This window comes from Typopeltis vanoorti, chromosome 18, assembly GCF_054136105.1.
Source record: "Typopeltis vanoorti isolate ZY-2024b chromosome 18, IOZ_Tvanoo_1.0, whole genome shotgun sequence".
NCBI lineage: Eukaryota > Metazoa > Arthropoda > Arachnida > Uropygi > Thelyphonidae > Typopeltis > Typopeltis vanoorti.
In genome coordinates this window covers 38,381,334-38,398,266 of record NC_143566.1, presented here as the reverse complement: position 1 = coordinate 38,398,266, position 16,933 = coordinate 38,381,334, and the positions used below count along the sequence as shown (strand labels likewise).

The 16,933-nt window shown below is 38.3% G+C and overlaps 1 protein-coding gene across 2 annotated transcripts in view; it reads right to left on the bottom strand.

The window, feature by feature from the left end:
* The window catches only part of LOC150096603 (DDB1- and CUL4-associated factor 11), a 346,061-nt gene that overhangs the window by 228,510 nt on the left and 100,618 nt on the right, over positions 1-16,933 (bottom strand). For both annotated transcript variants that reach the window (XM_090408033.1, XM_090408034.1), the window contains one exon: positions 2,213-2,314. In XM_090408033.1, the coding sequence (XP_090264159.1) occupies positions 2,213-2,314 (102 nt within the window). The remainder of the gene's footprint in view (positions 1-2,212; positions 2,315-16,933) is intronic.

Here is a 16,933-nt window from a genome sequence, read left to right as displayed (position 1 = left end):
CTACATTAATAAATCAAATTCAAATAAATATTTAATTTTTTTATTTTAAAATACATAATGTTAACGAATAAAATTTATTTCTTTTAACCCTTAATTACAAAATTTATTGTGTGCCGGTTTTTTGTTTTCAAAAAATGAGATCCCTATGCACAGGTAACAGCGAAGGGATATCTGGAGGAAGCAATATCATACTGTATACCCAAAGTCAGAAGGATAAATTGGATAGGAGTTACATGGATGAATAACATCATTAAGCAAGAGCTGGAAAAACAAAACAAAACAGATTTTGTGGAGAGTATATAAGAACCAAATTGACCAGCATGATAATGAAGGCAAAATTAGATTATGAGACTTTTAGGATTTTTCTGGAAATCCCAAGGAGTTTTTCTGTTATGTGGCAAGTAGGAGGAAGAATGACTATGGAATGATAACGTTAATGAGTACATATGGTAAAGAGCTAACAGAAGCAGATGAAATTGTTGAGCTACTGAATGACCATTATGCAGGGCACATCATCCAAGTGAAGATATTGTTATGACAATATCTTCACTTGGATGATGTACTACAACAGACTGGATGGAATATTGGCTAGCATTTTAAGATACTGTGCAGGAGAACTGGCAATGCCTTCGACTAGGCTGTTTAATATAGGTCTTAGCTCCAGCAAAATCCTAAAAGAGTGGAAGGACAAATAATTCCTTTGCATAAGGGAGGATCTAAGTCTGTGGCAACAAATCACAGACCAAGCAGCATCTCAGGAGTGGGATAAAAGTACTGTAAAAGTTGGTCAAAAAGGAAATTCAGGAATTGGTGGATAAGAATATGATACTCTATGAAGGACAGCATGGCTTTGTGAAGGTCATGCCTTAGTAATCCACCAACTTTTTATAATACAGAGACTGCTGAGATGAATAAAGGGAATGGCTATATGATGATACTGCTGAATTTTACAAAGGTGTTTGACAGGATTCCACATAGAACTCTGTTATGCAAACTGCAACTAATGGGGTATAGATATGAAATTGGCGATACGGATAAAAGAGTGCTGCTGGATAGATATCAAAAAAGTAGTATATGGAGGAGCAGAATCCAGGAGAAGGCAGGTGACTAGTGGTGTGGCACAGAGGTTAGTGCTTGGACCACTGCTATTTAATTTGTACATAAATGATTTTGGAAAAAAATTGAAGGGAGATATTCAATTGTTTGCTGATGATACAAAGTTGAGTAGGGTAATAGTTAATCAAGGTGATGAGCTTGAAGGATAATTTAAATAGGCTGATAGTACAGACAAAACATAATGGATGCCAATTTAATGTGGAAAAGTGTAAAATTATGCATTTTGAGATAGAAATACAGACAAATTGGCCCGTCAGAACACACACAATTTACAGACAAAAAATACCAGTTATTGTGGTGGTGGGCAGTAGATAGATGGTATTGATGTAGATGATTGATAGTAGAGGTTCAGTGTAGTGGTGGAGATGGAGAGTTGTACAAAGATCCTCCGGTGATGAGTCTTCAGATTCCTTGGCATTGTCATGAATAATAATAAAGAATAAGAGATATTAAAATATTACAAGCTATGTATCTCAATGAGGGAACTGTATTGCAGAAAATTTATGAAGCCAGAGATTTGGGGATAGTAGTAGGTAGAGTTGAAGTTTAGACGCATATTGCTAAAGTAGCCAGGGTAACTCACAGGATTACTTGGTTATTGAAGAACAACACTAACAAGCAAGAGATAAGGGAGTTATCATTCTTCTTTATTAAGCCTTGATACTACCTCATCATTACTGTGCTCAGGTCTGGTCACTTGGGGATGAAGTAGTAGAGAGGATCCAGAGACAAGACCGAGATGATGAGTGGTCTGTGGAATGCTCCCTATAAGGATAGAAAAGTTGGTTGATAGGAGAAAAAAGGGGAGATACGGTAGAAATATTTAAGTTACTTTAAGGATTTTATAGAATTAATGCAAGGGAAATTCTGCATAATTAAAAATGATTATGCAGAATATATGCTGGCAAACAACGTCAATTAATAACCATTTAAAAAAAAAATGATAATATAACTTTTATTCTAGGTGTAGCAAACTAAATTAGAAATGACGAAACAAAATAAAAAAAATAATGTTTAATTAAAAAATAAACAAATATAAGAAATAATCAACTGATGAAAGGCCTCAATTAGTTATTCACTGGATAATTTTTCTTACTTTTTGTAGGAGAGAAGGCACAGATATGATTTTTTGTCCATTTTTGGAGACATTATTTAGTGCTCCAGACTGCAGCAATATTGTCTGCTGCAGGTCACTTTTCTGCAATGATAAGAAATGATTAATTAAAAAAAACTAATACAATTAAATACTAATACAATTAGATAAATGACAATTTTCTTTCTTTTAAAAACTAACAAAGTAAAGTTCAAATAGTGTTCAATAATAGAGTATATTAAGTAATACTTCCATGCAGAATGTAAGCTGCTAATATGAATTACAAACATCTGAAGAATGTAAGAAATGAAGAATGAAAGAAAAATGTAAAAAAGTAGCTTTCTATTGCAATTACATGGCAATATAAAGATTAGTACATACAGGGTGAATGGAGAAGTAAGCAAGTTGTCTTTGTCCGTGCTAAGACATCACTCAAAATTACATTATCTTTTACTTCATCCAAAAGGAGGAATAGAACAGCAGGATAAAATTTTGAACACATAAGGCAAAATAAACCCTTTTTATTATTTCATTTTGGTATAAAGTGTGGAAAAGAAGCATGAATGTGAATTCAATTATGGGGTCAGAGAATATTTTTTATCTATATTACATATTTTCAGGTAGAATCTAAACAAAAATAAATCCCAGGGGACCAAATAAACTCTTCAGCGGTGGCATTTAGTTCTGCTGTCACATTCTTCTTTTGAATGATATAATGCTATCAATTTGGGAAAGAGAAAAAACATCTGCTAGAGCCATAATAAATTTAGTTTAATCCTTTATCCAAGTGTGAGCAAACAAAGTTTGCGCCTGAAAGTATCTTCAGGACTGGGTTAAGGTGGTACAACACCAGGACAACTCGTTGCAAAGGTGGAGCAAGCTACCAACACTCCTATCTCAGTATCTCCTATAATGCAAAACACATCTCCTTGCAGATATGTCTAATGTTATGCATTAAGGGAAGGGTCACTACCCAGACTAGTTTTGACCTTTATTGAGGTCTCTTCAGTGGGAGCCAGGCCCAAATGAAGATATCAGGCAGAAGCATTAGTAGGTCATCTCTACCTATAGGAATTGTCAATTGGTGTGCCCCCTTTTTTAATAATTTACTCTGGATTTAGAGAAAGATGTTGAAAGTTTATTTTTCACTTGGTTAGAGTATAATAAATTTAGTTTAATCCTTTATCCAAGTGTGAGCAAACAAAGTTTGCGCCTGAAAGTATCTTCAGGACTGGGTTAAGGTGGTACAACACCAGGACAACTCGTTGCAAAGGTGGAGCAAGCTACCAACACTCCTATCTCAGTATCTCCTATAATGCAAAACACATCTCCTTGCAGATATGTCTAATGTTATGCATTAAGGGAAGGGTCACTACCCAGACTAGTTTTGACCTTTATTGAGGTCTCTTCAGTGGGAGCCAGGCCCAAATGAAGATATCAGGCAGAAGCATTAGTAGGTCATCTCTACCTATAGGAATTGTCAATTGGTGTGCCCCCTTTTTTAATAATTTACTCTGGATTTAGAGAAAGATGTTGAAAGTTTATTTTTCACTTGGTTAGAGTATAATAAATTTAGTTTAATCCTTTATCCAAGTGTGAGCAAACAAAGTTTGCGCCTGAAAGTATCTTCAGGACTGGGTTAAGGTGGTACAACACCAGGACAACTCATTGCAAAGGTGGAGCAAGATACCAACACTCCTATCTCAGTATCTCCTATAATGCAAAACAGATGTGTTTTGGTTTACGAGTTTACCAAGACCAAAAATAGGTTTGTTCCAGAAATTTCATATCAGATCATGTGGATCGTGTTCTTTGATCATACAGGGATAATCCATAATGAATTTGTTCCAAAAGGAAAGACTGTTATCATCAGTTACTGCTGACAGGTACTGAAATGTGTGTTGGTGAGAATCAAATGTGTTCAACCTGATTTGGAACAATCTGGCTGGCTGCTGAATGTAAATGTGAATCACCTTCCTTACTCCTGTGAATTGGCTCTAGCAGATGTTGAAAGTTTATTTTTCACTTGGTTAGAGTATAATAAATTTAGTTTAATCCTTTATCCAAGTGTGAGCAAACAAAGTTTGCGCCTGAAAGTATCTTCAGGACTGGGTTAAGGTGGTACAACACCAGGACAACTCGTTGCAAAGGTGGAGCAAGCTACCAACACTCCTATCTCAGTATCTCCTATAATGCAAAACAGATGTGTTTTGGATGAAATGTGTGTTGGTGATTCTCACCAACACACATTTCAGTACCTGTCAGCAGTAACTGATGATAACAGTCTTTCCTTTTGGAACAAATTCATTATGGATTATCCCTGTATGATCAAAGAACACGATCCACATGATCTGATATGAAATTTCTGGAACAAACCTATTTTTGGTCTTGGTAAACTCGATCATTTTTAGTCTTGGGGATCATACTGGAAATACCAACTTTTCTTTTTAATTATCCTAATTTCGCCTGCTACATTCTTACTGCCTTCTTTGAAATGCTTAAATCAAAATGTTTGGGCTTCAGACAGTGCTTCATCCCATAAAATGTTCATAACATTGAGTGTTTCAATAAAATTATCATCATCACATACCTCCACGGAGTCTAAAGGCTCATCATGGGAGGTCACACACCACCATCATACTGAACCTTAATTGCATTAAGGCTGTCTCTGCACTCTCCTTTTAAAACTCTGCTTTTAAAAACCAGATGACCAAATCTTTGCAGACCAGTCCATATGTGGCCTGATCAAAGCTTTGTACAATGGAACGAGAACATCCGTACTTCTACATGTCAGTGCCTTCTGCATTATTGTCATAATCCACTGTGCTGTCCTCACAATTTTAAAAACGTGTCTCCAAAACTTCAGGTTCTTGTCCATCCCTCTTCCTTTTCACCAAAATCTGAAAATCCCATTCCTTCAATCTGTCCTAACACTCAACATTCCAGAGACCAGCAAATACCTTAGTTAATTCATGAAACCCTATCAATATCTCTCAATGCTTTAAAAACCAGATGACCAAATCTTTGCAGACCAGTCCATATGTGGCCTGATCAAAGCTTTGTACAATGGAACGAGAACATCCTTACTTCTACATGTCAGTGCCTTCTGCATTATTGTCATAATCCACTGTGCTGTCCTCACAATTTTAAAAACGTGTCTCCAAAACTTCAGGTTCTTGTCCACCATCACCTGCATATCTCTGATCTCCTCAACCTCCTCCAAGACCTTCACACCAATTATAGACTTTACATTTCATGTATGCTCCCCAATTTTAAAGCCTTACACTTTGCAACACTAAACTATGAAACCCATCCATTTGCCTATTCACCTAGTCTATTCAAGTAGTAATCTTGCAAAGCTACTATACCTCATAATTCTTCCCAACTTTGCATTATCTACAAGCAACTGCATATCACCATTCCAAGTTCTCCAATATCATTAACATACAAGTTAAACAGTAGCCCTAAAACAGACTCTTGAGGCAGACTACTAGTGACTTTCCTTTTCTACTGTTCCTTCATACACAAGTTGTTGATATCCATCAGCTAACCAATCTGCAATTCAGCACACTAATCTACTATTCAACTGCATCCTTTTCAATTTAATCACCAGCTTGTCATGCAGCAATTTATCAAAAGTCTTTAAAAAATCTAAATAGACCAGACTGTGTATTCATCTCCTTTGTCTATGTCATTTGCTGCTATAAGTAAGTAGATTGTTAAAACATGATCTTCCTTTAAACCACAACTCCAGACATACACAGACTAGTGTCTGGAGAAAATGTCTCCCCTTTGGAATTTGGCCCAACATTAAATGTTTTTCATTCCCTGGAACATTTCCTCAAAACACATGGCGATATATCACAGAGACTTATTCATATCCAGTTTACTCAACTGCTCATATAAATTCTGTTTACTCACCATCATGGTGCCTCCTCTCCTCTTCCCAGCATACTACGGTTCTACATGATGTCACAACTACAAGGATGAAATATCTTTATGAATTGCTCATTTAATATCTCAAATATATTCTCCACAGTGGTTATCATTCTAACATTTTTACCAATCAATATCACTCTTCCATTCCTAGTAACCATCTATTGAAATAACTCTCTGAGATTTCTTTCTCATTAACTAAATGCTGTTCATACTGCACTTTTGCTACCTTTACCATGCATCTCAACATTACCACCTACTCTTTATGTAAGTGATTATGGCTACTCATTTTGCTTCCTCCACAATGCCCTTTTCTTCTAAACTGCCTAACCTCTTCAGCCATCCATTTTACACCTAGTTTATTTATCCTCCTGATCTCTGGAATACATTCAGACACTGTTTTTTTCAAGATAGTTCCTGAATAGGGCCCAAGAATCACTGATTTCTCCATCACTCTATGATAAAGTTGCAAGTTGTCTCCTGAGTTTGTCATAATCACTAGCATTATAGTTCCATGTATATATATATATATATATATAATTAGTTTTTTAACTTGGGGATACTGTATATTAGGGTAACCAAGTAATTTTATAAGCTTGGTTACCCTAATATATATATATATATATATATATATATATATATATATATATACACACACACACATACATACACACACACGTGTATGTTAAAGATACCAAGAAATTTTATACTTGGTTTTAATTCTTTTCCCAAGTAAGTAAAACAAAGTTTTGTGTGTGAAATATATTCACATCTGAGCTACTTGTACATAGAGGCTAATGACCTCATATCACTTGCCTTAGTATGTATCCCATAATGCAATGCACACCCCCCTTTCAGGCATGCATAATGGGAATGGACACTACCCAGACTGGTTTTGTCCTTTATTGGGGTCTCTTCAGTGGGAACCAGACCTGGGAGAGATACCAAGGTTGAAATAATGTAGAAGTCATGTATATCTCATTCTCATATACATACATTCCACATCTTTCACTCATCCAGATATTTTTATTAAGGTCAAGCACTTTTTGTCTACTTGTATATGAGATACATATGACTTCTGCATTACTTCAACTTTGGTATCTCTCCCAGGTCTGGCTCACACTGAAGAAACCTCAATAAAGGTCGAAACCGGTCAAACCTGGTTTTGAAGGGCCACTACCAGTAGCGGCCCTTTCCATTATGCATTGCATTATACACACCTGAAAGGGGATGTGCTTTGCATTATGGGATACATACTAAGGCAAGTGATATGAAGTCATTAGCATCTATGTACAAGTAACTCAGACGTGAATATATTTCATGCACAAAACTTTGTTTTGCTTACTTGGGAAAAGGATTAAAACCAAGTATAAAATTTCTTGGTATAACCCAGCCACTGGGGAAGGCCAATTAGTCTTCTCGGTGCCGGTCCCAAGCCCGGATAAATCGGGAGGGTTGGCGTCAAGAAGGGCATCTGGCCATAAAAAAACCATGCCAAAACCAAGGATGAAATGTTGAATAACAGAGAAAGGACCACGGCTAGGGCGTATCCCATAAGTGACACGCAGTTCTGTCGCCCGAGGACTGTGAGAAGTGGGCTAGGGCTACTGAACCAAGGACGGGTTCGGCTAAAGAAGCGAGTCCAACAGAAAGAGAGTGTGTGTAAAGTAAGAATCGGGTCACTGAATGTGGGTATGATGAATGAGAAGAGTAGGGAGATAGTGGACATGATGAGAAGAAGGAAGCTGAAGATCTTGTACGTGCAGGAGACAAGGTGGAAGGGCAATAAAAGCAAAGGAGCTGGCTGAGGGATATAAACTGTTTTATAGTGGTGTGAATGAGAAGGGAAGAAGCGGAGTTGGAATTATCATCGATAAGCAGCTGAAGGGTGGAGTCTGCGAGGTGTGCCGGAAGAATGATCAGATTATGAGTGTTAAGCTTGAGATGGGAGGAAGTGTGACTACTATAGTGTGTGGCTACGCTCCACAAGTAGGTTGTGATGAGGAGGAGAAAGAGACATTGTGGAGAGAACTTGACCAAGTAGTAACGGGAATCCCTGAAGGTGAGAGAGTGATCATCGGAGCAGATCTGAATGGGCATGTAGGAAGGCGATGAAGCCGTGAAGAAAGGGTACATAGGAGTTGGAGTAGTGGTGAAAGAAATGAAGAAGGTAATAGAATCATAGAATATGCTGTGGCCTTCAATCTGGCTATAGCTAAGGTGGTTCAAGAAGTGAGTTGGGCATCTGATAACCTATAAGAGCTGGGAAAGAATGAGTCAGATTGACTACATTATGTACCGTAGGAAACATCTGAAGGAGGTGAAAAACTGTAAAGTGATTAATGGAGAAAGTGTAGCAGCACAGCACAGGTTGGTTGTGGTAGACTGTGATATAAAAGGGGAAAAGAAGAATAGACGGAAGTGGCGGATACAGAGGAGAATAAAGTGGTGGAAATTGGAAGAGGAAGGCCCAAGGAATAAGTTTAAAGAAAAGGTATTGAAAGAAATGAAGTTACCAGAGGATGTGGAAGAATGGTGGGACGTTAATAGTCGGAATATTAGAAAAATTGGAGAAGAGGTGCTTGGTATAATATCAGGAAAGGGACCACCTGAGGATAAGGAGGCATGGTGGTGGAATGAGGAGGTGCAGTTGGAGATCAAGGAAAAGAAAGAGGCAAAGAAAAAATGGGACATGACTGGAACTAGAGCCGACAAGGAGGCATATAGATTAGCGAAGAAAAATGCAAAGAGAGTTGTGGCAAGGGCGAAAGCAGTTGATGAGGTTTATGAAGAACTGGAGAGAAATGGTGGTGAAGCATAGTTGTTAAGAATAGTGAAAGCCAGAGATAAGGCCTCGAAAGACATAACATCAGTCAAGCAGATAAAGGATGCCTCAAGAGTAGTATTACAAGAGGAGGACAAAATCAGAGGAAGATGGAAAGAATATTTCCGTAAACTACTAAATGAGGAGAATCCGAGAGAGTGGGTGTGAGGATGGAGAGGCAAATGAGAGACCAGTGCAAGACATAAGTAGAGAGGAAGTGGATTGGGTACTGAGAAAAATGAAGAATGGAAAGGCTGTGGGGGCAGACCAGATACCTGGGGAAGTGTGGAAAAGTTTGGGCAGTGAGGGCATGGATTTGTTATGGGATCTGATGAGGAAAATAGCCCAACAGGAAAAGATACCAGAGGAATGGAGGAAAAGTATTCTCGTCCCAATCTACAAAGGAAGAGGAGATGTTCAAGACTGTGGCAACTATAGAGGGATCAAGTTGATGTCACACACATTGAAGATATGGGAAAGAGTAATTGAAGGGAGGATATGACAGGAAACGAAAATTGGTGAGGAGCAGTTTGGATTTATGCCAGGAAGAGGGACAACAGATGCGATATTTGCGCTAAGGCAATTGATGGAGAAATATAAAGAGATGCAAGTGGAGCTGCACATGGTGTTTATAGACCTGGAAAATGCATACGACAGAGTGGCCAGGCAGGAGGTATGGAGGTGTATGAGGAAGAGGGAGGATGTCGGAGAAGTACGTGAGGATGGTGAAGGAGATGTATGAGGGAACAGAAACTCAGGTCAGGTCTAGTGTCAGCATGACAGAAGGGTTCCCCATTGTTGTAGGGCTACACCAAGGGTCAGTTCTGAGCCCCTACCTCTTTGACCTGGTCATGGATGTACTAGTGGAGGATGTCAAGAAGGAGGCACCATGGAGCATGCTGTTTGCTGACTACATTGTTCTATGCGAATCATCCCAAAAGAAGCTTGAAAATACCCTGGAAGAGTGGAGAAAGATATTGGAGGAGAGAGGCATGAAAATTAACCGGGAGAAGACTGAATATATGTCAATGGGGAGTGACGAGGATATGATCATACGACTTCAGGGTGAAAGGCTAATTTCAGGGAAGAAATTCAAGTACCTTGGGTCAGTCGTCGAGAGGAATGGTGACCTGGATGAGGAAATACAGCACCGAATAACATGCGGCTGGATGAACTGGAGGAAGATGAGCGGGGTCCTGTGTGACAAGAGAGTGAGTTGCAAGAGGAAAGGAAGGCTGTATAAGATGGTGGTGAGGCCGGCGATGCTTCATGGCACGGAGACGTGACCTATAACAAAGGCACAGGAGAGGAAGATAGAGGTAGCAGAGATGCGGATATTGAGATGGATGAGTGGTGTGACAAAGAAGGACAGGATAAGGAATGACTACATCAGAGGGATGGTTAAGGTGGGACCAATTGGCAAGAAGATACAAGAAAGTAGGCTGAGGTGGTTTGGACATGTAGAGAGGAAGGGTGAGGAATATGTTGGTAAACGAGTGGAGTATATGGAGTTCGAGGGAAGGAGGAAAAGAGGCAGGCCCAAGCTCAGGTGGAGGGATAAGGTGACAGAGGGTCTTAGGGAGAAAGGATGGAGTCCGAAGGATGCCCTGGACCGGAGAACTTGGAAGAGGAAGGTTAAAGATCGGTGTGCCGACCCCGTTTAACATGGGATAAAGCATAGTGAAAGAAGAAGAAGAAGAAAATTTCTTGGTATCTTTAACGTATTTTACACCCAAGGTAAAAAACTTTCTACATATATAAATCTCTTTCTCTCAAAAGTCCTCATATGGCTGGAAAACACCTGGGTAATCACTTCATGGCCATTTTCACCAACTGAAGGAAGATTTGACACCTCGTTTATAATACCATCTGATGGGATGATCAATTCCAAGATACCTCATCACGTGCCCTCTGTTCCATACTGCCTAAGATAGCTGACAATTGCTTTGGTATCTATATAGTAATTTCTGAAAAAAAAAGTGTGTATTTCAGTCTAACATCAGATTTTAAAATGTTTTTCATTTTGTTCCTGTCAATGGGATCAAACTCTTGTTTGAGGTCAATAGCACTGCATTTTATAGGTAAATTGTATTCATAATATTTTCAAGTCAGGCTATTAACTGTAAAAATATGGTCTATAGTAGACCTCTTGGGTCTGCAGCCTGCTTGATCTCCTATTATTCCATCCATTAAAGTTTGAATTATATTTTGTATAATGCATATAAAGATTTTGTAGCTATGAATTAGCAATGTTAAGGGTCTATTTTGCACTTTTGTTGATGATGCCTCTCTTCCAGTCATCTGGAATTTTGCCAGAATATTGTAATTGGCTAAAAATTTCAATCAGGAAATTGATGGTTGCTGTGTCTCCATAATTCCACAGTTCAGTAAGAAATTCATCATTACCAGAAAATTTAGACAAGTTCATTTGTTTTGTTGCATTCAGAATTTCTTCTTTTATTATAGAAGTCGCTTTTTCTCTTTCTGCCTCTTCACTTGGGTTTTTCCAGTCTTCTTTCTTCAGAAAAGTATCTGGTAATATTCTTTCTAAATTTCTGTCATTGCTTGATTTCTTCCAGTTTAATAATATTTTTGTGTTCCATTTATTAGTGATCTGTTTTAAAGGTGTTTTTGTCAATTCTTTTATAATTTTGAATAGTCTTGCTATCATTCTTTTTATGGGCTTATTCACACATATTTTGCTTTTTAATTCCAACTAAGCATTTTTGACAAACCTGCACATTCTATTATGTTATATTGTTTATTTTACTCTATAATTACTCTGTTCAAAGTAGTTTTTGCAGCTCTGTTTACTTCTAAGCTTTCCAAAATTTCCACAGAAATTTTGGAAAGACCAAAACAGACCACTTGTTATTTGCAAGATAATTATTTAATGAATACACACAAAAAAAAAAAAAGTGTAAAAAGAAATATAAAAGCAAATGTAAAGAAGTTCATAAAAAGAATAGATAAAATCAACCAGGTATTAAAACCATACAAGGGTGGTCTGAAAAGTTCTCGGCCTAACAATGAAAAAATGAATTTATAATTTCAAATTTTTTTTTGTCAACAACAATCTCCATTAAGACTAAGACATTTATTCCAGCACCATTTTCCCATCCCTGTAGTGGTTCTCAGTAAGATATGCAAAATACCTCTCTACAGCTGCAATCACCTATTGATTCGAAGAAAAACACTGACCAGCGAGGAAGAGTTTTAGTTTTGGAAAGAGATAGAAGTCAGAGGGAACCAAATCTGGGGAATAGGGTGGATGTTCCAACAATTCACAGTGCAGATCCCTTAATTTTTCCATTGCCAAAACACCTTTGTGGGCAGGTGTGGGTCCTGATGAAGGACGATTTTTTTTTCTTCTGCAAACCTGGTCTTTTCTCATAAATTTTTTTGTCTAGTCTGGTTAAAAGATCGGAATAATATTCCCCAGTCACTGTTTTACTCTATTCAAGATAATTAATAAACAAAATGCTTTAGCATCCCAAAACACCAATGCCATAACCTTTCCTACTAATGGAACCGACTTTGTCTTCTTGGGCGCTGAACAACCGGCTTCTGTCCACTGTTTTGAATGCCATTTGGATTCTGGTGTGCAATGGTGAATCCAAGTCTCATCCACAGTAATAAGTCAATGCACAAAATCAGCTTTATTCTTGTTATAATGCTCCAAGCACTGTTCAGAGATTTTCATGCGAGTGTGTGATCAACACTTTTTGGATGCCCTTCATGTGGATCATCTTCAAGGCTGGTATGGCCACGTTTAAACTCAGCAGCCCATTTCTTAACTGTCAAAAATGAAGGAGAAGAGTGCCCATGAACTTTTATGAACTTTGAATGAATTTCTTTTGGTGTTAAACCTTCTTTTACAAAGAATTTTATAATAACCGATACTCAATTTTATCCATTTCAAGGAATACAGACAATACTTTTGCTTCAGACAGCCGTATAAAACAAACTACTTGATAGAATGACTTGCAATTTCACATGAATACTTATGACAGATGTACCAACTTAGAAAAAAAAATATTGCCAATAGTGTTGCCATCTATGGTCAAGGCCAAGAACTTTTCAGACTACCCTCATATATACAATAACATTTTATAAATAAAAATATATACAACATGTACATGATTATTAAATACTGATGTTATGTAATAACCTATGTGATGTTATGCAATAACCCAACTTATGGCATTCCGTATTTACAAATGGGCTCACCATAAGAATAATTAATAATTAAATCAATAATTCGGGAACTAGTTTCTTTCATAAGAATAATTAATAATTAAATCAATAATTCGGGAACTAGTTTCTTTCGCATACGTAAACAAACCCACACTTTGCCGCATGTTTATTACAGCAGCCCTTCCCGTTATTTGGAAGTCAAAAATTTAACGGCCTGGGCCACACTTGCCATGTTTGAAGATTGATTCTTGAACTGTTTCATTCCTGCTGTGGAACATTATTGTTCAGAAAAGAAAATTCCCTTTAAAATTCCGATTCTCCAGCACCAGTTCCATCCTCTCTAGTACCATCTCCATTATCATCTTCCAATTAATAAGAGATGTTCACCAGGCATCAAACACACCCAGACTTGTTCATCTGCTCACAATATGCTCCTTGCATCCCTGAATATGATGTTGCATGTTGGTTGACCCTTCCAGTAAGCAAGACACTGATGCAACCTTTAATATTTTTTTTTTGAAATTTCTCTATCTCATATCTAAACTTTTTGCATGAGTTTGTTTTTATGTTTTGTTTGTTTGTTTGAATTAAAAGAAAGAGCACAATAGTTTCTGTAACTTATTATTATGGTAGTACAGAGGCATTATTATTATTACAGTATTACACTGTATTATTATTATTGCCACATATGTGCTGTTCATCAGAGATCTGAGTTACATACAAATTTGACAAAGACATTCTCAGGAATATATCTCGTTCGTAACCTGGGGACTGCCTGTATTTAAAAATGAAAGGAATACCTGATGAATCTAACTAAAATAGTGACTGTGCATATTGACAATACAAGGATAGTCATTTAAAATGTGAATGAATGATGGTTAGTGCAAAGAACACAACTCATATAGGCATGCCATCACCCCCTTCTCAATAGGAAGGAGATTGTAAGATGACTATGACCTATGTAAAGCCGAGCAAGAACAATTTTCACTTTCCAGTACCTGGAAAGTGGAAGTTGAAGCGAAAGTGGCAATCATAGACTATATTGCCAGAATCTAATTTCTGTCTTGATTTGATGAAGTTTGTTATTGATCATTGCATTCCATGATGACTGCCAATAGGATACGTTTTTGTCTTATGATCTGCTTGTAATCAGTATAAGGCATAGAAAGTTGGTGAAAGCCTTGAGAAACAAGTTGACTTAGTTGCAGTAAATGCAGCCTCATTTCCCCTCAATCCCACTGAGGGAAACAAATTGGCTTGGACTTCAACAGAAGTGAATGTATTAATGTAGCTTTCATAAGAGAGACATGAGATATTGGATATTAGTGCCAAATGTTTCTGTAGTTCTTGCCATCTTATTATCTGTACAGAGAGCCTCACGAATCTGTACATATAATGCATATTTAGCAGCACTACATTCTTATGTATGTTGTTTGGAAATAAAGGCAACCCCCCCACTCCCCATTGGCAATGTGTATTGTACCATACAATGAATCATATGTTTGTGGCCTGGATAAATGGGAGGAATATGATGATCCCAAACGTGTCTGGGTGAAATAGCTGCCAAAAGGGAGCTGATGGAGTTTAAAAGAGGTGTTGTGATAGATGCCATTGCAAGCTTATCTTTTTGGCAAATTGGGTCATCCCAGGTCAACGATCAGCAATACCATACTGAGATAGAATTGCAGAGAGTCAACTGCAAGTGCTACCTGCATTGGACAACCCACCACACTCACCAAACATCAGAGTAAGGTTCCACGAAGGATAATATGTAAAAATGTCATTTGTCAGCTGACACATTGAATGAGGGATTCTGGGCATCAATTGGAACACGAATTCTGCACAAAAACATTTAGACTGAAGCACAATATGGCTTTTCATAGTAGGACTGCAACATGCAAACCCTACATTACCCAAACCAACATGCAACATCATATTCAGGGATGCAAGGAGCATATTGTGAGCAGATGAACAAGTCTGGGAGTGGCTGATGCCTGGTGAACATCTCTTACCAGAGTGATTAACCCCAAGTATCAAATTCAGAAGTTTCCTGATTTGGCCTCAGACCTCCGTTTGTTGTCCCACGAACACTGAACTCTGAGAGGTATATCTGAGCAATGTAATGTTTTCTATTTTGTGGCATTTCTATGGAACTGACCATTGTCTCTTTCAGCAAGACAATGCAGTGTGTCATAACGCTGCTGCTGTACCTGCATGTTTTGTGGACATGAATGTCATCACATTTGACTGGCCTCCACAGAGCCTTGCTCTCAACCCTACTGAACATCTGTGGGATGAACTAGAGCATTGGGAGAGGTCAAGGGATGTCTGCCCCAGGACCTCATTACGAGTCTACAGGAAGAATGGGCCAAAATTCCCATCGATCGCTACTACATGCTTGTGGAAAGTATGCCCTGTAATTCTGCAGACATAGCAGTGCAAGGAAGTCCTACATCTTATTAAGGTGGGTGCCATGGCCATTTGTTTCTCACATGGTATACATTGACTTCTTTCCAAGCAGTGTACTTTAAGGCAAGCTCTAGCATATACATCACTCAGTAGTGAATTTGTTATATTCCAGCATGATCTGAGTAGTCATTATGCTCTTTGGGAAGAAGGTGGAATATGTCGCTAGAGTCTGTGATTTTCAACATCTACATTAGCATTTATTTCTATGGGCTTGAAAAAACTGCTGGAAGACAAAGAGGGATGGAATGTTTGGGTAGCTTGCTGCAAGAAAAGATGCAGGGTGGTATGTAAGAACGCCACAGCAGTAATGTATTTAAAAAAGTCTGAGCTATGTCGGGGACTGAGCTATATCCGGGGCAGAGCTGACTACTACCGGGTGCTTCCCCAGGTGGCGGATCGGGGAACAGCCTTCAGATATGGAGGCTAGCTGCGATATAAGCAGAGCAATCTGGCGAATAAGCAGCCATGGACCAACAGCGACTGAGCTATCAGGGCGTGGGGGAGCAGAAGTGGCAACTCTGTTTCACTTAAAACCTCACAAAGCCCAATGACAACTCGGTGACATGGTGAGTAGTGCCGCCATTAAATAAGCACCTGCTGGGGTCACTGCCCCTGACATTGGGAAGCAGCATTGTCAGTACTGACACAAGGTTGAAGCCAAACGATGACGGAAAAGCTTGTGATCAGAGATTTGCAGATGGCAATATGATCATATTGTGTACGTCTGTAATACTGCAGAGCAGAAAGCAAACGGAGAAACTACTGCTCTACCTTATCTCCAGAACAACCACCATGGCGAGCAAACCCTTACAATTGGCCCCAAGTTCCCGGCATCCCTTAAATGGGACAGGGGTGCAAAGAATCTCCGGGCTCAAAATGGTGTCCACTTTTAAAATTGCAACTTGGAATGTCAGAACTCTGTATGAAGCTGGCAAATTAAGAAATGCCACAAGAGAAATGAAGAGGCTGGGCATCCGGATTTTGGGAATTTGCGAGACAAGATGGCCAGGATCTGGAAAGTGTCAACAAGATAATACGACAATGTATTACTCTGGGAACGATGAGAACAAACATCGACATGGTGTAGCTGTAATAGTAGATGAAGAAATCAATAAATCAGTAATAAATTGGATTCCATTTTCTGAAAAGATAATGCTGTTACAACTTAAGAGAAACTCAATTAACATAAATATCATCCAAGCTTATGCACCCACAGCTGACAAAAGTGAAGAAGATGTTGAAGAGTTTTATGAACACCTAAAAGAGATTAAAAACCTAACAAAGAAACATGATATAAA